Raw genomic sequence first — 19,984 nt, 5'->3', positions numbered from 1 at the left:
GGCACCTTCCCGGCTGGAGCGGCAAGAGGGTCTCCAGGCCCGTGTCCAGGTGCTGCCGGAGGGTGCTCCTTCAGATGCAGGTGCCAGACAGTCGCAAGACTCCAGAGCCTGGGAGGCTCTCCACGGTCCCCTAGGGTAACCCTTTCATCTGACAGATGAGCCCAGAGAATTTAAGCGAGTAGCCCAGAGCTCATCGACTACAGAACCAGAATTAAAACCCAAGTAGTCCTGACCCGCCGTCAGCGGTCATCCCTTTCTACCATACAAATTGGCCTGGAAGAGGGTGTTTGCTCCCCAAGGACACAATCCATGCCAGAAAACCTTGACTTTGCCTGCCGTGCCTTAGGTATTTGCCGCAGGACCGCGCGTGAGAGGTGGCTCAGAGCGCGCTAGGTGTGCGGGCGGGACCCGGACAGCCCCGCGCCCGGGGCTGGCAAGTTAGGACTCGACCCGCCGGAGGGCCGGCGGGCATGGCTCCCAGAAGGGGGTGTCCAAAACGCGCCCGGGCGGGAGGGCTGGGGTTCAGAGCGGGGTCAAGGCTAGCGAGGGACCAGGGAGCCGTCTCACAGAGGAGATACGGACTCCCGCCGTGCCCAGCGGGGTCGTGTCCAGGTCGGGCGGGATCCCGCGAGTCTTTCCGGGCCCTACTGACGATGGGCCAGGCCCGCAGTCCCCGCCTCGCGGAGAGCCAGCGCGGCGCCGGCCTCCTCCTAGTCTCCGCGCTCCCCGGGCACCGCGCCCCCGACAAAGAGCGTCCGCGCCGCCCGGCCCGCCGCCCGCTCCAAGTGAGGACGTGAGGACGCGGCTGGAGAAGCCCTCCCCGCGCTGCCTCCTCCGGGCCCAAGCCTCCCCGCGCTGCCTCCTCCGGGCCCAAGCCTCCCCGCGCTGCCTCCTCCGGGCCCAAGCCTCCCCGCGCTGCCTCCTCCGGGCCCAAGCCTCCCCGCGCTGCCTCCTCCGGGCCCAAGCCTCCCCGCGCTGCCTCCTCCGGGCCCAAGCCTCGCCGCGCTGCCTCCTCCGGGCCCAAGCCTCCCCGCGCTGCCTCCTCCGGGCCCAAGCCTCCCCGCGCTGCCTCCTCCGGGCCCAAGCCTCCCCGCGCTGCCTCCACCGGGCCCAAGCCTCCCCGCGCTGCCTCCTCCGGGCCCAAGCCTCCCCGCGCTGCCTCGGAGGGGGCCGCGAGGCCCAGCGCGCGGGCTTGCCGCTGTCAGACGCGCCCCGCAGCCGGCAAAGCTCAGCCCCAGCGGGCTGGAATGCGCCGGCATCTCGGGACACGGGGCGGGGGACGAGGCCCTCAGGACGCGTGCCCGGGCTCAAGTCGGCCGCGGTCGGAGACACCCGGAGCGCTCCACAGCCGACCCAAGCCCGCAGGGCCGGCCCCGCGGCCGCGACTGTAGGGCCGGGGCGGCGACCCGAGCGGCCAAGTGAGGGCGCGTGTCCTCCCCGTCCCTCCACCCGCAGTGCGCCCCACCCGCTCCTCTCCCCGCGGCCCTGGAGAGGGGCCCGGGCGGCGGGGTCCCCTCCCTCCGGCGGGCGGCGGGGCGGCGCCGGCGGAGGGGCGCGGCCCGCAGCCATTGGCCCGGGCGGCGCGGGGCGGGGGCGGCCGGGTCCAGGGCCCGGGAGCGCCCGGGCCCGCAGTCGCCGCCGCCGTCCGGAGAGCCAGCGCCGAGCGCGGAGCCGCGCGCGCCATGAGGGAGATCGTGCACATCCAGGCGGGCCAGTGCGGTAACCAGATCGGCACCAAGGTGGGCGCCGCGGGCCTGGGCTTCCTGCGGGTGGGCGCGCGGGCCCGGGCTCTGCCCGCTCCACCTCCGCCGGGCGCGCAGGCGCTCGGCGCCCCGCGGACTTCGGGGCCCATGCCGGCCCCGCGCGGGCGTGGGGGGCGCGCCGGGAGCCGCTGCCCGCCGTTCCCGTTCCCCATCCCCACGCCACCGGGAGCGGCGGCCGCGGCTCCGCGCTCCTGGAATTCGGCCCCGCCCGGGGGACGCGCGGGGCGCCCGGGGCTCGCGTTCTCACCTCTGTCCCCTCCTCGCTTCCCCAAGTTTTGGGAGGTGATCAGCGACGAGCATGGCATCGACCCTGCCGGAGGCTACGTGGGTGACTCGGCGCTGCAGCTGGAGAGGATCAGCGTCTACTACAACGAGTCGTCCTGTGAGTAGCGCGGCCGCCCCGCGCCCCAGCCCGCCGCCCCGCGCGCCCCAGCCCGCCGCCCCGCGCGCCCCAGCCCGCCGCCCCGCGCGCCCCAGCCCGCCGCCCCCCGCGCCCGCCGCCCCGCGCGCCCCAGCCCGCCGCCCCCCGCGCCCGCCGCCCCGCGCGCCCCAGCCCGCCGCCCCCCGCGCCCCAGCCCGCCGCCCCGCGCGCCCCAGCCCGCCCCCCCCCGCGCCCCAGCCCGCCGCCCCGCGCGCCCCAGCCCGCCGCCCCGCGCGCCCGCGGGAAGGCCGCGCGGCCAGTCTGTTCGAACCGCTGGCCTGGGGGGCGCTGAGCCCGAGAACAAGACCGCTCCTGCCTGATGTGAAATCAACTCAGTGGGTCGGCCCTGAGCAGCCTGCTCTTTCTGTATTTAAGAATGGAATGAAACACTGAGTAGAATAAATGAGAGTGTTTCTCCAGAATCCTTAAGAAAAACAAAGGTTTCTTTTCAGTTAAAATATATGTTATTGGGGATTCTTGGCTAAAAATGAAAAACATTCTCTTAAATGACTTTTCTAGTCCTTTCGAACTTCCGAAAAGACCCTACACTCACTAGAAGCTGAAACTTCAGACAATTCTGCTTAACTAGTGGAGGAGTTTACTAAAAATTCTGAGCTGTGGTTTATTCAAGTTTGGGGACAATATCGTTCCTGTCCTGGGTAGCTGCATACATTGTGACTACATGTGCACATCACTTAAGCGACTTTTATTATAACAGTGGTGCATGCCCTTCACAAAACAACAAAAAGCTAAGCCGCTGAAAGAACTCACGCAGCAAATGGCAGGCTCGCCCCCGCACAGGCTGGGGAGACGTGTCCGCAGACCGGCTCCCCGGGGTTTGTTGGAGTCACTTCCTACTTGTCCACACAAGAGCTGGGAAGAGCAGTCCTCATGAATCACTGGGTTTTATTGTTTAAGCAGCAATGACAAAACGTTTGCAACGCTAAGCCATAGAAGATGAAATACATGGATGGCACTGAGGAAAATTCCAGTATGAACTGCACTTCCTGTTAACCCTCTGCCCAGCTGGGCTACGTCCTTTCTAGGATCTGAATGTGTGCACAGCAGGACAGGAGTGCTAGAGCAGTTCCTGTCTGGAATCATGTGAACCCCATCCTCACTCAGAATGATTTCCTGCCCAGTTGGCATGGCAGTGCTTGCAAGTGAAAATGCCACACAGGAGCACCCTGGCTCGTCAACGGGAGCAGCTCTGGGGAGCAGAGCCAGCGGGACAGCAGCTGTACCAAGGCTCAGACTGCAGCTTGGGCAGTACGTGTGCCCATGGGGGAGGTGTGGAAAACAGAGAATGTCATGGCAACCGGCAATTTGCTGTAACAAATAGTTTATTTCCATGGAGCTAAAAGAGTAAATCTTCCCAATAGGAAAGAGGTGTCAGGGTGAACAGGAAAATACAGCAGGCAGGAAGTCAGGAGCCCTGACTCCTCGTAGCGCTTCTTCCTGGAAAGTCCTCTGTCCTCATGCCTGGCTCTTCCTTGTCCCAGAGTTAAGTTTCTGTGGTTCTGAGAAAGTCATGGTTCCCCCTCTGAAAAGACCCCAGTTCATTCCAGGTAGCTCTAGCTGGTGGGACTTGCTAGAGGCAAGTTGATTACTCTAGAAACTTGAAATTTACTCTTATTTGTGGGCTTTTTTCTCCTCCAGCTCAGAAATATGTGCCCAGGGCTGCCCTGGTGGACTTGGAGCCAGGCACCATGGACAGTGTGCGGTCTGGGCCTTTTGGACAGCTCTTCCGGCCTGACAATTTCATCTTCGGTAGGTTCCATCTTTCCTATTTTTTCTTTAAAAAGAAAATCAAACGAGTTTATGCATAAGATTAAAAACATCTTGTAGCATGGAAAACCTTTGAATGGAAATCAGCAGTCCCATCCTGTGCCTCCACCCAGCTGGCCCATCACAGGAAGTGGTTTTTTTAAGTCTTGACTTTTTCTTTAGGGAAGTAATCTCCATATCTCTCGTGAAATTCTTATGCTAACAGTTCTTGATTGAAAAACAAAAACCAAGAAACAATTGTAGACATTAACTTCTTTCTCCATCTCTTTATGAAGTTATTTCACCATTTGTTTTGGTTCCTACATTGGTCATTTTTTAACTTCAATGTGTTTATACCTATATATTTTTAAAATTTATTTTTAGAGACAGTCTCACTCTATTGCCCAGGCTGGAGTGCAGTGGCACAATCATAGCTCGCTGCAATCTTGAACTTCCTGGGCTCAAGCGATCTTCCTGTCTCAGCCTCCCAAGCAGGTGGGACTAGAAGTGTGCACCACCATGCCCAGCTTATACCTGTATTTCTTTTTACATCATTTATAGACAGTTGTACTGTTTTCTTTCTAAAGGCTAGCACTATATAAGTTTTGTTTTATCAGAATTGGGTAGATCCTTTTTTCTTCCCTTCCTCCACCTAAAACATGATGGTGGATCCTATTTATCTACAGACTCCTAAAGAAAATCATAAAATTAGGTGATGTGGTGCTATTAGTGTTACCAGGTAGAGCTTCCAGTCTGTGACAGATTTGGATGTGTCTCATTTCTCATCTGAAATGTGAGGTACCACATTTCAATTTTACATTATTTTTCAAAAATTATCACTTAACTATTGAGTAAGAGGGAAAAAATATTACTTATCGACAGAAATACCTCAATCAATCAACAAACATGTTTCCACTACCCATGAAAGATAGAGTGTCTTTCAAGGAAATGTGAGAATTATCAGACTGATTGCTGGCTTACGAAAGCACTACGGTATGGGAATAAAATACATCATCACACATATACATTCCAACCCCTTTCTCTAAAGGCACCAGGTAGGGATAGTTTAATTGAGAGTAATAGACAATCCTGTTATCTAAACCATTCCAGGGAGAAAATGATGGAAAATTTTCCAACATTTCCTATAAGCCTAGGTAGCTTCTACTAGAACATAAAAGTGAAAGCTTACTTAAAATATAGATGCATAATATAAAATAAAATATAAATATATAAAATAAATAAAATATTTAGAACATCAAATGTAGTTGTGTTTTTAAAAATAGCACATCATGACCAGGTACGACTGAGAGGCAAATCATGTAACAGTTAAGACCCTGGCTGTGCTGCTACACTCCTTGGGTTTGAATCCTAGCCCTTCCACTCACTGTGTGACCCTGCTTGGACTTGCTATTTAACTTATTTGTGATTTAATTTCCTCACCTATAAGTGGGACTGTCTACCTCTTGGTGAGATGTAAGGATTATATGAATAAGTATTTGGAATAGCTAATATACAATAAGTGCTTGGCAAATATTAGCAACATCCCCAGGGAATGCAAGGATGGTTTGACATTAAGAAGTATGCTAATTGAGTAAGGCAGACAACATTCTAATAAATGTCCCCAAAAAACTGATAAAATTCGGTATGTATCCCTTATTTCTGGAGGACAAAAACATTTCTGTGTAAGCAGGAAATAGAAACTTATTTATAGATTAGCTACCAGAAACCTATAGCCACATCATACGCTTGGTGAAACATTAGAAATATTCCTCCAAAAATTAGGTATAACAGAAAAATGTCTATTGTCTCTACTGTTATTTCATGTTCTGAAGGCTTTAGCCAGTGCACAAAAACCAGAGAAAGAAAAGAGATACAAATTATGTAAAGGAACAACAAGATTGTTGTTACTAGAGGGAATGATTGTCTTAGAGTTTCCAGATAGGGAATCAGCTGAAAAATGATAGCACTTATAGGATTTCAGTAAGGCAGACAGGCACAGATTAAAATATTCAGAAATTAATAGTTTTGCTATATGGTGACCAGTCATTCTAATTTGCCTGGAACTGGCGGATAGCCTTCCCCAGGATACTAGACTTGGAGCGCTAAAACTGGCAAAGTCCCAGGCAAACTAGAACAAATGAATCACCTTAAAAGCAATAATTAATTTTAAAGTATATTGGGAAAAACATCCTATTCCCAATAGGAATAAAAGCTTAAATACCTAGGGACAAAATTTACTAGTAACTAGGGGTGGGAGGCAGTTAATATTTTTCTCCCACCACATTGGCCAGTATTTAATAAACTGCTAAGAGCTAGTATTGGTAAAGGTGTTTGGGAAAATAAAAGTTTTATATACTTTGTTTGGAGAACAATTTAGTAGATTGAGCAAATCAAGAATTTTGACCAAGAGTTTTGGTTCAAGGAATCAAAAGTCCTGCAGAAATGCTTACACACAGAAATTGCAGCTTGGCCTTCAAAAGAGCCACACTCATTTGCATGCCCTCCAAGGGGTCTTTACCACCAGGTGGTATCAGTCTTTGTCAATTCAGAGGGACTGTGCTGCTTTGGCACCCTGTAATAAAGACTTGACTTGGATAACTCCAGTGTTCTCTATCCTGAGGAGAGAAGAGGATGACCCCCACTTTACACAGATCAGCGCTGAATAGCTCACTCACTAAGTGGGTGTAGACTCTGAGCAGCCTCAGTGTCTTCCTGGGCTATCTTCCTGGGTTACAGTATTAGCATGAAGCCGGGAAGCAAGAGCCCTGAATCGCCAGAAGGAAACAGGGCAGCTGACTGCAGCTCTGCGCCAGGCCGTCAGGGCAGCAGGTAGCTTCTCCGGGCGCCTTCAGCTCAGGGCTTATGAAATGCAGGCCCCCAGGCATCGTGGGGTAACAGACCTCTGTGATTCTGTTTCCCCTATCTGCTTGTAGAATGCTGCTCAGGCTCGACCTGCAAGGTTCCGTGGGTTTTTGGTGAGAATCTAGAGGCTAGCTAAGGTTTTCTGAATCTGAAATACAGTTGACTTAGTCTGCCTTAGTCTCAGTAAACTTTACCAAAGTGAATATATTTCAAATTAATACATTTTTTAAAAGTATACTTCTTTTTTGATAAGCAATATGTATGCACGGTGCACAGTTCAAAGGGCTGTCCAGTGAAAAGGTCATTGCCCTCCTTCCCACCCCCGTGGTTCCTTCCCAGGAGGCCACATGCCATTTGCCAGTTTGTGGGTGTCCTTCCTGAGATATATATACATTTACAAATAAATATATGAATTTTTATATGTAAAAAAGATTTTAAGTTTTCTTTATGTAAAATACACACCTTTCCTCCTTCAAAGAAGGATATGAAGCAACATAAATTAATAGTAAGACAGACATAAATGTGGCAGTTTAAAACACAAAGTCAACTGTGAGTGTTAACTCAGTTGTGGCTGAGAATTAATTTTAGCTCTGGGTTTCTGGCAACTAAATCCAAAAAAGGAAGCATAGCAGGTGACATGGTTGTCATTATCTCACTAATAGGGAATATGTTGCTCTTTTAAAAAGGGAGATCCCCCTCCATTCTGAATGTATTGTGTTTATTTTTAATACTTATTTTGCTTTTTTTCAGCAAAAATTGATATGATCGCATTATTACGAAATTAAAAACTAGAGGGCCAGGTGTAGTGGCTCACGCCTGTAATCCTAGCACTCTGGGAGGCCGAAGTGGGTGGATTGTTTGAACTCAGGAGTTCAAGACCAGCCTGAGCAAGAGCGAGACCCCATCTCTACTAAAAATATAGAAAGAAATTAGCTAGACAACTAAAAATATACATAGGAAAAAAAAATTAGCTGGGCTTGGTGCCGCGCATTCCTGTACTCCCAGCTATTCGGGACGCTGAGGCAGGAGGATCGCTTAAGCCCAGGAGTTTGAGGTTGCTGTGAGCTAGGCTGAGGCCACGGCACTCTAGCCCAGGCTACAGAGTGAGACTCTGTCTCAAAAATAAATAAATAAATAAATAAATAAATAAATAAATAAATAAATAAATAAATAAATAAATAACAGATAAAAAGACTTAACTAAACGCACTCCCATTCTTTCACTTTAAACCAATTTGTTTATTCCTAATATACATAGAATGAGTTGGGAAAATTGAAATCTTAATTCTAATACAACTTTGTCCATTTAATTTTTTTTTTCTGAGACAGAGTCTCACTCTGTTGCCCGGGCTAGACTGCCATGGCATCAGCCTCACTCACAGCAACCTCAAATTCCTGGGCTCAGGGGATCCTCCTGCCTCAGCCTCTTGAGTAGCTGGGACCACAGGCATGCGCCACCATGCCTGGCTAATTTTTTCTATATATATTAGTTGGCCAATTAATTTCTTTCTATTTTTAGTAGAGACAAGGGTCTCGCTCTTGCTCAGGCTGGTCTTGAACTCCTGAGCTCAAGCTATCCGCCCGCCTCAGCCTCCCAGAGTGCTAGGATTACAAGTGTGAGCCACCGCGCCCGGCCTCACCTTTATTTCTTTTGGCTGATTTTCATTAGTTGTAAGTGCTAAATCATTTGGTATCTTTTTTCCACTGAACTTTATATTATAAACCATATTCCATGTTAATATGTAGTTTCTAAAATCTATAATTTTTAACAGTTATATAATGTGTAATTCATTATTTAACTTTATAAGGGCCAATAATCAGGAAGTTGTTTCTTTCCAGTTTTTTCTCTTATAAAGATTATTGTAATGAATTTATGTGAACTAAGGTTTCTGACTCTGATTTCATAATAGAGTCTCAAAAGTAAAATTCCTGGGTGGGAGCACACTTATGCCCTCTATACTTGTTTTGCCATAGCCCTTGCAGTTGGGTTACTGCCTTTAGCAGCACAGTTTTTGCTATGCTTTTGCCTGAAATTAAGCTTTTAAAGAAATGTAGCAACTGAATGCTTCTTCTGTAACAGATTAGGCCAGGCGTCCTCAAACCACGGGCCACATGCGGGTGTTTTGGCCCGTTTGTTTTTCACTTCAAAATAAGATATGTGCAGTGTGCATAGGAATTTGTTCATAGCTTTTTAAAACTGTAGTCTGGCCCTCCAACGGTCTGAGGGGCAGTGAACTGGCCCCTGTTTAAAAAGTTTGAGGACCCCTGGATGAGGTGATTATAACTACCTTGGTAGGGGCCGACGGCCACAGATGAGCGCGCACAGCCCAGCGTCGGCTGCAGCCCACAGCCGTGATGTGACTTTTCTAATTTTTCACTTATCAAAATAAAATTGTGAACATTTAAAAGTAACAAACATATATGTACATGTTCCCTATTCTGGTTTACATGACAAGTAAAGCTGCCTGTAAAGTAGAACAAGCGTTCAGTGCTTTGAAGTTGTCCCCGCCACGTAAGAGCAAGAGGGCTCGGGCCAGGCGGCGCACCCGCCGTGGGGACCGTGCTGCGCCCGGCGGCGCGGGGGTCTGCCGCGCCCGAGTGGTTACGCACTGCTTTACAGGAACTGTAAAAACAATTCTGAATTGGGCCATACTGTGTATAAATTGTCAGTGGAAAAAGAGAAACTGCACACACATAACACAGCACTCACACAAAGAGAAACCTGAAGACCCCACTTGGTAAATACTGTTCCCCAGGAAAGAGGGTTAGCTGAGACACACACACGCCCCTTTTTGCTTTTCGAGAGAAAATAGGAAAAAAGTATTCAATTCTACATTGTTTAAGATGTTCAAACTCAAACTTGTTACATCAGGGTTCAGGTAACATTGGGATGTCTTATTTCTTAAAATGGGTGGTAGGCATGTTGATAATTCATTATATTATTTTTTGCGTCATTTTGCACGCCTTAAATCTGTCATAAGAAAAACGGCGAGTGTCTTAGAGGGGCGCTCACGGAAGAGGCCAGGACACTGGCTCCGGCTTTCGTGGGGAGGGTCCACGGGAGGCCGTGGCCCTGCCCTCACCCGCCCGACCCGCGCGCAGAGGCAGCCTCGCGGGCTGTTGGCTCGGAGCAGCCTCAGCTCAGCGCGGTCGGGACCCTGGCATGGTTTCAGAGATGGTCGAAGCCAGGAACTGGTGTTTATGAAATTCGATCATCACAAATTGTTGACATTGTGAGAAGCTAGTTTCTCTTAGCAGCAGCGTCAGCAGTTGTGGAAGCTGTCTTTGGTTTAATTTATTTGAACTGAAAATTGGGAAGGTCTTTCTAGCTATCCATAAATGGGATCAAAAAGATTGAGAGCAAATTAGGTCAGACATGTGCTGCCCATTTAGTGATCTAATTGCCCCTGTAAGCCTTCAAAAATGTTAGAAATGATATTTGGCACTTAAGCTGTCTCCAAAATTTTCTCTTGTATCTTTGCTTGTCAGACATGATCTCTCTCTATATATACATATATTTTTTTGAGATAAGGCCTCTGTTTTCGTAGGCTGGTCTCGAACTCCTGGCCTCAAGGCATTCTCCTTCCTTGGTCTTCCAAAATGCTGGGATTACAGGTGTGAGCTACTGCACCTAGCCCATCCCTGTTTTTGATTCAGAATATTTGAAATTTTTAACAGGTTGTACTGACATGAAAGATCTTTAATTGTAATTTGAACATATTGACACTTTTTAATTAAGAATTTTGAATTGTTTAAATGAATATGCTTATTCTGTTATGGAGAAGTATCCAGAAGGTATAAACAGACTGCACTGTTTGGCTAAATAGTTGCAGTGAAGGAGGCGGGACTGTCTGTGGAGCGGAGGCATGCATCCCGTTGGCCTTACAGCTAATCGCTTCAGTTAGACTTGGTAAATTAAATCAGTGCGTTGCAAAGTGAAAGTTACCTACATTTGTGTCTAAGAACATGAATGGACTTTTTAAAAACTTTCCTCTGGTTCAATGCTGATTCCCCAGCAGTCGTGCCTGTTAGATTGTCGGAGAGTTTTGTGGGGAAAACATGAAGCGCCAGGAAGGCCAACTTGCTTTAAAGCTCCTTCTGTATTTGTGACTTTTTCTTCCAGATTCAGGGCTAAAGAGGAGGTAAGGAGCACTGAGAGCCTTAACACTTACCTGGACACCTAGTGGCACTGAAGGGAAACCAAAGGGGGCCTCTGAGGACGCCCTGGGGTCTGCTGCAGCTTGCAGCTTGGTGGCCAAAAGGTTGCAGCCTCGTGTTAACAATCTGGAGTCACTGATCAATGTCACAGTGTATCCTTATAGATGTTCTACTCATGATACCCAAATATTTAACTGAGAACATCTGTTGCTATGAGACAGCAGCAAAATATTTTCAGAAGTCACCAGCTTCCTACTTTTGTCAAGAGCAGAGAAAACCTCATGGCTAATGCTGAGGAAGCCAAATAGTCAAGTTCAGTGTCTCTGCGCACTTACAGCTCGCTCGAGTCTCATTGATTGGGGTTTTGTGTCTGCCTAAAGCCACCTACTATTCTCAGTTGGTTTCTGCTACGTTCATGAAGCAGTTCCTAGCCTCTTGACAGTAGCACTCATAGTCTGTCCTTTTGTAAAGGGTGATAGTTGTACGTTCAGCTCTGAGGACAAGGGGAGCCCTGGGTACGAGAGGAGCCCTGAGTTTGTTCTTCCCAGTGCCTTTGTTGTGGTCTAGCCAGGCTGCTGTCCCCTGGAGTGGGCGGGGAGGGTGGGCAGGGGTTAGGGGTGGGTGCGGGCTTAGGAAGGGCAGCGACCATCTCCAGATCTGCTAAGGGAAGGCGGACATGCATATTTCACCCACAGCTGGGTGTGGCACCCACAGCTGGGCAGGAAGAAAGAAAATCTGTCTTCATGAGAGACAACAGTCACATCCTAGGCAATGTGTAGGGCTTATGAAAAACACAACAAGGCCAAGGCCAGCTGAGAGGGCCGAAGTGGCCAGTGTCCACGAGGTGTGCTGCAAGCATGGAGCAGGGATCTGCCCAGCCCCGGAGCCCCGGAGCCTGTGGAGGCTCGGACAAGCCCAGTGGGGCAAAGACAACAGGAGTGTCCGAGCTCTCTTGTAACTGGGACTAAGATGGGGACCTGGGGAGCCCGAGGCTGCAGACACGTGCAGGCCTGCCACGGTCGGCGTCAGATGGCTGGTTCTGCTCTCTGGACACTTCACTATTTAATATTTCAATGTGTTTAATGTTTTCAAAGTTAAAACAAACGGCTTACACATGCTTTTTTCAAACAGAACACAAATATTGTGTGTGGCTTTGTGTATACAGTATAGAAAGTGAAACCCTCACCCTGTTCCTGACAGTCCCTGAGGGTTTCTTCTCTAAGGGTGGAGATGGCGCGGTGTGTCCCGCTGGCCTTTTTCTGTGTGCGCATAGGCGTGCACATGTCCATGGCTGATGTGCTTTTGGGAACTGGGGTCGTGCTGCACATAATATTTTGCAGCCTTTTGAAAAGTTCATTATCCTAGACATCCTCCAAGACAGTCACTGTCATTCCTTTGTGTGTCATCATTTAATAATTCCCACTTACTAATGACATTTTGAAGAATTCCTTAAAGACATGTTTTCATATTTTAATTTTTCCTTGATTATCATAAAGTATGTCTTGGTTTAAATTTTATAAGCAATATATAATGTTGAAACTAAACTCCCTTGTGACTCCATCCTTCAGAGATGACCGATTCTTTCTTAATTGCATTTTGAAATGTGTTAATAAAGTTAAAATTGCTTGCATTTTGTTAGCTAGCTAGGTAAAGCATTTCCATGGTACGAGATTGAAAAGGGACAAAGGGCACAGGTGACAAGTTGATATCCTTCCCGCCAGTGGGTGCTCACACCCAGGCCTTCCCAGAGGCACCCCAGTGGGTCGTGTGCGTCCTTTCAGACGTATTCTCTGCATGGCAGCAGACGCCGTGCAGCAGCCAGCTACAGCCTCCATGCAGTCGCTGGGATTTTTTCTTCCCCTTAACAGTGTATTTTGAAAATCTTTCCATGTCAGCAGCAGGTTGCCTGGTGTCGCTGATGGCTGCTAGCACTCCTTCACACAGATGCCACTGTGGATTTAATCAGTCTTCTGTTAACAGATATTTGTTTTGTTTTGTTTTTTCTTTACTATTACAAACTGCTCCTGAGTAAATGTTTGTATTTTTGTCATTTTGCACATAAGTGGGTCTACTTAGAAAAACGTATGGCAGTGTGATTGCTAGGACAGGGATGTGTGGCACACTGCTCAGGTGTTCTCCTTAGAGACTCCTGCCCTCGGTACCTGGGGCAGGTTGGCGTGTAGGGACCCCAAACCCTCTCCAGCACAGGTCCCGGGCTTCCCGATCTCTGTCACTTTCACGCGGGGAAAATAGAATCTGCTTGTTTTAATTTGCATTTCTCTCATGAGAAAGGCTGAGCATTATTGAAAATATTTAGGTGTTTTGAATTTCTTGTGAACTATTTGTATCCTTTTCCCATATTTTCTAATAGCTGTTGTTTTCCTGATTGATTTGTAGGACTTTGGATATTTGAGGGATTATACCTTGTATGTGATGTGAGTTGCCAATAGTTCAACACATTTTTTTTGTTTTGTTTTTATTTTTTTATTTCAGCATATTATGGGGGTACAAGTGTTAAGGTTACATATATTGCCCATGCTCCCCTTGCCTCTCGAGTCAGAGCTTCAAGCGTGACCATCCCCCAAACGTTGCACATCTATGTTTGTGTATACTCATCCCCTCCTCCCCCCCACCCTCCCGACACCCGATAAATGTTACTCCTATATGTCCACTTAGGTGTTGATCTGTTAATACCAATTTGCTGGTGAGTACATGTGGTGCTTGTTTTTCCAGTCTTGGGATACTTCACTTAGTAGAATGGGTTCCAGCTCTATCCAGGAAAATACAAGAGGTGCTATATCACCATTGTTTTTTTCTTTCTTTCTTTTTTTTTTTTTTTTTTTTGAGACAGAGTATCGCTTTGTTTCCCAGGCTAGAGTGAGTGCCATGGCGTCAGCCTAGCTCACAGCAACCTCAAACTCCTGGGCTCAGGCGATCCTCCTGCCTCAGCCTCATGAGTAGCTGGGACTACAGGCATGCGCCACCATGCCCAGCTAATTTTTTCCATATTTATTAGTTGGCCAATTAATTTCTTTCTATTTTTAGTAGAGATGGGATCTCGCTCTTGCTCAGGCTGGTTTCGAACTCCTGACCTCAAGCAATTTGCCCGCCTCGGCCTCCCAGAGTGCTAGGATTACAGGCGTGAGCCACCACGCCCGGCCTCACCATTGTTTCTTAAAGCTGACTAGAACTCCATGGTATACATATACCACATTTTATTAATCCCCTCATGTATTGGTGGCACTTGGGTTGTTTCCACACTTTGCAATTTTGTTCTGTGCTGCTGTAAACATTTGAGTGCAGGCAACACATTTTAAACTTAATGAAGAATCACAGGATTTTGGTTGTTTTTCTTGCTTTACAGACTTCCACTGGACACCCCCAGTGTTTGGCACGGATAAATTTTCACCCCAAGTGTAGGGCCGTGTGTGAGACCAAGCTGCTGTGCACCACGGGCGGGGACAGCCCTCGGCCCGTGGCACAGGAGCCTTCAGCTACTAGTCAGACACTAAGGAGGATGAGGCAGCTCACTCACCTAATGGAACACTTGGCGGCTATCAGAGACAATTTTGGTGGCTTCACTGCTTCATTAGCTCAGTCCCCACCAGGGGTGTGCGAAGCACAGGGATGGACCCACCACATTGGAGCAGAGAAGCTGATTTCTGGGTGGTGGCCGTGAATTGTTGCCACTAGCTGTGTATAGACAAAAGTCAAGTTGCTCACATTTTGAAGTGGGGAGAGGTCTGTATAATGCAGTGCAAGTTTTTATAATTTGAATAAGCTAAGTATGCCACCTAAAATTTAATGAAAATATATTTAAAACATTTCAATAAAAATTAAATGGACAGCTGGGCGCCGTGGCTCACGCCTGTAATCCTAGCACTTGGGGAGGCCGAGGCGGGCGGATTGCTCAAAGTCAGGAGTTCGAAACCAGCCTGAGCGAGACCCCGTCTCTACCAAAAATAGAAAGAAATTAATTGACCAACTAAAAATATATATATATAAAAAATTGGTCGGGCATGGTGGCGCATGTCTGTAGTCCCAGCTACTCAAGAGGCTGAGGCAGGAGGATCGCTGAGCCCCAGAAATTGAGGTTGCTGTGAGCTAGGCTGACGCCACGGCACTCACTCTAGCCTGGGCAACAAAGTGAGACTCTGTCTCAAAAAAAAAAAAAAAAAAAATTAAATGGACAAAGTTGTATTAGAATTAAGATTTCAATATTCCCAACTCATTCTATGTATATTAGGAATAAACAAATTGGTTTAAAGTGAAAAAATGAGAGTGTATTTAGTTAAGTCTTTTTATTTGTTATTTATTTATTTATTTATTTATTTATTTATTTATTTTGAGACAGAGTCTCACTCTGTAACCTGGGCTAGAGTGCCGTGGCCTCAGCCTAGCTCACAGCAACCTCAGACTCCTGGGCTCAAGCGATCCTCCTGCCTCAGCCTCCCGAGTAGCTGGGACTACAGGCACATGCCACCATGGCTGGATAATTTTTTCTATTTTTAGTTGTTTGACTAATTTTCTTTCTATTCATAGTAGAGACGGAGTCTCACTTTTGCTCAGGCTGGTCTTGACTTCCTGAGCTCAAGCGATCCTCTCACCTCGGCCTCCCAGAGTGCTAGGATTATAGGCATGAGCCACCGCACCTGCCCTATTTGTTATTTTCTTGAGATAAGGTCTCACTCTCTCACCCAGACTGGACTGCAGTGGCACCATCGCAATCACAGCTGACTGTAACCTCCAACTCCTGGGCTCAGTCAATTCCTGAGTAGCTGGGACCATGGGTATACACCACCATGCCTGGCTAATTTTTAAATTTTTTATAGAGACAGGTCTTGTTTCTCATTATGTTGCTCAGGCTAGTCTCAAACTCCTGGGCTTGAGTGATCCTCCCACCTCACCCTCCCAAGGTGCTGGCATTACAGGTGCACACTACTGTGCCCAGCCTAGTGAGTCAGTCTTGGTAAAGCCTTTTTGGGGGTACTTCCGGAAACGAGAAAAGAATGATGTAAAATGAAATGACACATTTTGCAAGTCAGTTTGTTTCCAATTTGGCTTTTCACAAAATTGAATTGTTAGCTGACAGATGATTAAAAATATTTTTTTGATAGTCACTACTTGATTTTTGGCATATAACTCTGAAGATCAAAGAACTGAATGACACTGTAGAAAATAATTCCTTCTATGTACAAATATATATAGACAAGACTTCTCAGTAGACAGATAAAAATGAAAAAGAGGAATAGAATTGACGCCAAGGTATGTCTTGTTCTGGAAGTGTTTAATACTCACCCTTGGATAAATGAACTCATTGAAAAAATACATAACATTTTTTAACACTTTGTAATCATAGGAGCTTAAAAAGAGTTTCAATGTATTCGATTTATTTTTTTGATTTTTGTATCGATTCTATGAGATACATTTAATGGAATGATGAGTTTTGTCTTTAAAAGCAATTTATAGTTTTACCAGAAATTAAATTTGTATTATTTGCAACTGTTTGATTTTATGAAGAAAAATTAGATGTCAGCTTAAAAATGAATGTTCACAGCAATAACATGTGAAGGCCGTTGCATTACAGGAATTTTGCAGCCAGTAAAGCAAAAACTAAAATAAGCCTCACCCACTCCTCTTCTTGCCCAGTTGTTTTAAAGTGCATCTGTTCATACACAGACCTGTATAATTGTTACAGCTTGCAAACAATGCTTTCTTTAGTGACAGATCTTCAATTTTGTAATGAAGCAAACTGAAAAACAGGATTTTAAACTTAAGAGCCATCTTTCCAATTAAAATTTTCTTCTGTAATGTAAGGTATAAATAAGCCTGGCAAAAATGCACCATTGTGCAGAAGACTTTAACTAGAAGGTCTCTTTCTAGTTACTTAAACTCTGGATTAAATACAGAAATCTTTCAGGCATGTTAAGCTCCTTTCTACAGCTCAGCTGGAAACAACTTCAAGGCAGGAATCATTTTCTGTGCTGAGCATTTAATTACAGGAGCAGAATAAATAGCTGGTTCTCAGAACATTCTCCAACAGTAATTCTGGATGATACATGAGGGACTCCATTTACATGAAAAAGTATGACTCCTGAAAAGAAAATACTTGTAAACATAGTACAGAATTCAGAAAGCTCCAAGGAGGGGGGAAGATAACTTATTTTTTGATGTATACCTTTTGTCCCTTTTGAATTTTACCATGTGCAAGAATTACCTGTTTAAGAATAACAGGCCGGGCGCGGTGGCTCACGCCTGTAACCCTAGCACTCTGGGAGGCCGAGGCGGGCGGATTGCTCGAGGTCAGGAGTTCAAAACCAGCCTGAGCAAGAGCGAGACCCCGTCTCTACTATAAATAGAAAGAAATTAATTGGCCAACTAATATATATATAGAAAAAATTAGCCGGGCATGGTGGCACATGCCTGTAGTCCCAGCTGCTCGGGAGGCTGAGGCAGAAGGATTGCTTGAGCCCAGGAGTTTGAGGTTGCTGTGAGCCAGGCTGACGCCACGGCACTCACTCTAGCCTGGACAACAAAGCGAGACTGTCTCAAAAAAAAAAAAAAAAAAAAAAAAAGAATGGAACTACCAGGTCAAAACGTATATACATTTTTAAAACTGGTAGGTATTTTGATTGTCTGAAGAAGTTGTTCTAATCCATCTGCCACAGCAGCGTTGGGGGTGCCGGTTTCCTGGCCCCTGACTTTGGCCAGAGCTGCATTAGTAACTAATGGCTCCAAGCACGCCGTTTCCATCCGCAGTCCCTGACAGTCACGAGCACTTCCTCCTGTACGGCCCTGTTTAAACCGCACGGGACTCTCGCTCTGTTGCAGGCCAGACGGGCGCAGGCAACAACTGGGCGAAGGGCCACTACACGGAGGGCGCGGAGCTGGTGGACGCGGTCCTGGACGCGGTGCGGCGGGAGTGCGAGCGCTGCGACTGCCTGCAGGGCTTCCAGCTGACGCACTCGCTGGGCGGCGGCACGGGCTCGGGCATGGGCACGCTGCTCATCAGCAAGGTCCGCGAGGAGTTCCCTGACCGCATCGTGAACACCTTCAGCGTCATGCCGTCGCCCAAGGTGTCGGACACGGTGGTGGAGCCCTACAACGCCACGCTGTCGGTGCACCAGCTGGTGGAGAACACGGACGAGACCTACTGCATCGACAACGAGGCGCTCTACGACATCTGCTTCCGCACGCTGAAGCTGGCCACGCCCACATACGGGGACCTCAACCACCTGGTGTCGGCCACCATGAGCGGCGTCACCACCTCGCTGCGCTTCCCGGGCCAGCTGAACGCCGACCTGCGCAAGCTGGCGGTGAACATGGTGCCCTTCCCGCGCCTGCACTTCTTCATGCCGGGCTTCGCGCCGCTCACCAGCCGCGGCGGCCAGCAGTACCGCGCGCTCACCGTGCCCGAGCTCACGCAGCAGATGTTCGACGCCAAGAACATGATGGCCGCCTGTGACCCGCGCCGCGGCCGCTACCTCACGGTGGCCGCCGTCTTCCGCGGCCGCATGTCCATGAAGGAGGTGGACGAGCAGATGCTGGCCGCGCAGAGCAAGAACAGCAGCCACTTCGTGGAGTGGATCCCCAACAACGTGAAGACGGCCGTGTGCGACATCCCGCCGCGCGGCCTCAAGATGGCGGCCACCTTCATCGGCAACAGCACGGCCATCCAGGAGCTGTTCAGGCGCATCTCCGAGCAGTTCTCCGCCATGTTCCGCCGCAGGGCCTTCCTGCACTGGTTCACGGGCGAGGGCATGGACGAGATGGAGTTCACCGAGGCCGAGAGCAACATGAACGACCTGGTGTCCGAGTACCAGCAGTACCAGGACGCCACCGTCAACGACGGGGAGGAGGCTTTTGAGGATGACGAAGAGATCAACGAATGAATAGAGGAGCTTCTCTAGCTCAGATGCTAAAATGCACATGTTCTTTCTCTAACCCTGGTGCATCTTCCCCTGATGGCCTCTGATGGTGCGCTGGTCCACATGTGTGGGTCTAGGCCCTTCACAAATGCAACACAGTGGTATTAACAGTCATCTGGAATAAAGAAAATACTTTAAAATAGTAGGAGTTCTAACCCATCAGAAGATCTGACTACACAGATTCTCTACTAGAGGACTCGAAAGAAATAACTAAGGGGCCATGCAAGGCTAAAGAAATAAACCTCACCTTGCATTACGTTTAGTTGTCTGAGAATTAGCAGGGAAGTTAGTCTTCCTTCATCCTTTGTGATGAATCCTGAAGCTGTGCAGTGCTGCCTTATTTGGATATGCAATATGGAACTTTGAAACAATCAATTCATAATAAAATGCTAAACTTGTGCCTTTGTCTCTTCCAACCATGTGCATATTTGACAGATAAGTTACTCTGCGTAGTTACAATGGCCACTCTGGTCACTGGTCTCTTCCTGTGCTGAACAGCATGCCCGCCTGCCCCCCACCACTAAAGGAATAGAGGAAAGAGTTCTTCTTAAACTGGAGACTTTACGGAGGGCAGCCAAGATCTTCCAGAGCTTGAAAGTAGCGACAGCACTAATAAAAGCCCTTCTTCCCCATTTGTAGTCCTTCCACAGAATCTTTCATCTGGCCTAGACTGGCCCTGAGCTGGGGACACCCAACCTTCTTGCCAGCAGAGCCACAGGAAATGGAGTTCAGCTTTTCTGGCAAAGCCGGGGGTGCCTGCAGTGGAGGGTGGAAAGGCCTTTTCTGTTGGAAGCCACCGCTTGGTTTCTATAAGCCACAACTTCTGGGGAAGGTCTTTCGCACTCCACAGGGCATAACCAGGTTAGGTTTGCTAGTAAAGGGTGTAAACCTTGCTGTTCACCAGTATTTCTGGTTTACTTCTGTGAACATGTGACTTTGCTCCAGCCCCAAGAACAAGTGTGGCATGTCACCTCCAGGTAGTAGTGTTGCATGCTTGTGTCCACCTCCTGCTCTGCTTCCCCTGCGGGCAGCCCCAAGCCCTTGGGTCCAGGTCCCGAGAGACCAACGAACCTTTGTTTGGAGCTA

At 48.3% G+C, this 19,984-nt stretch overlaps 1 protein-coding gene across 2 annotated transcripts; it reads left to right on the top strand.

Moving 5' to 3' along the window:
- The first annotated feature begins 1,582 nt into the window (after window positions 1-1,582).
- Window positions 1,583-19,297, top strand: TUBB6 (tubulin beta 6 class V). Of its 2 annotated transcripts, XM_012746181.3 has the most exons (4): window positions 1,583-1,739; window positions 2,037-2,145; window positions 3,844-3,954; window positions 17,802-19,297. In XM_012746181.3, exons 1-4 carry the CDS (start codon window positions 1,683-1,685, stop codon window positions 18,860-18,862), a joined length of 1,338 nt encoding a protein of 445 aa, XP_012601635.1. In that variant the 5' UTR covers window positions 1,583-1,682; the 3' UTR covers window positions 18,863-19,297. The 2 variants fall into 2 exon arrangements, with proteins under 2 accessions (XP_012601635.1, XP_075849820.1); XM_075993705.1 differs by lacking the exons at window positions 1,583-1,739; window positions 2,037-2,145 and adding an exon at window positions 3,138-3,453.
- The last annotated feature ends 687 nt before the right edge of the window (window positions 19,298-19,984 follow it).

This window comes from Microcebus murinus, chromosome 17 (assembly GCF_040939455.1).
Source record: "Microcebus murinus isolate Inina chromosome 17, M.murinus_Inina_mat1.0, whole genome shotgun sequence".
NCBI lineage: Eukaryota > Metazoa > Chordata > Mammalia > Primates > Cheirogaleidae > Microcebus > Microcebus murinus.
This window is presented reverse-complemented; position numbering and strand designations above follow the sequence as displayed.

Coding starts and splice junctions, on each gene's coding strand:
- TUBB6 (XM_012746181.3), top strand. CDS start 1,683: ATGAGGGAGATCGTGCACATCCAGGCGGGCCAGTGCGGTAACCAGATC. Junction 2,146..3,843: donor CTACTACAACGAGTCGTCCT/GTGAGTAGCGCG, acceptor TTTCTCCTCCAG/CTCAGAAATATGTGCCCAGG. Junction 3,955..17,801: donor GCCTGACAATTTCATCTTCG/GTAGGTTCCATC, acceptor GCTCTGTTGCAG/GCCAGACGGGCGCAGGCAAC.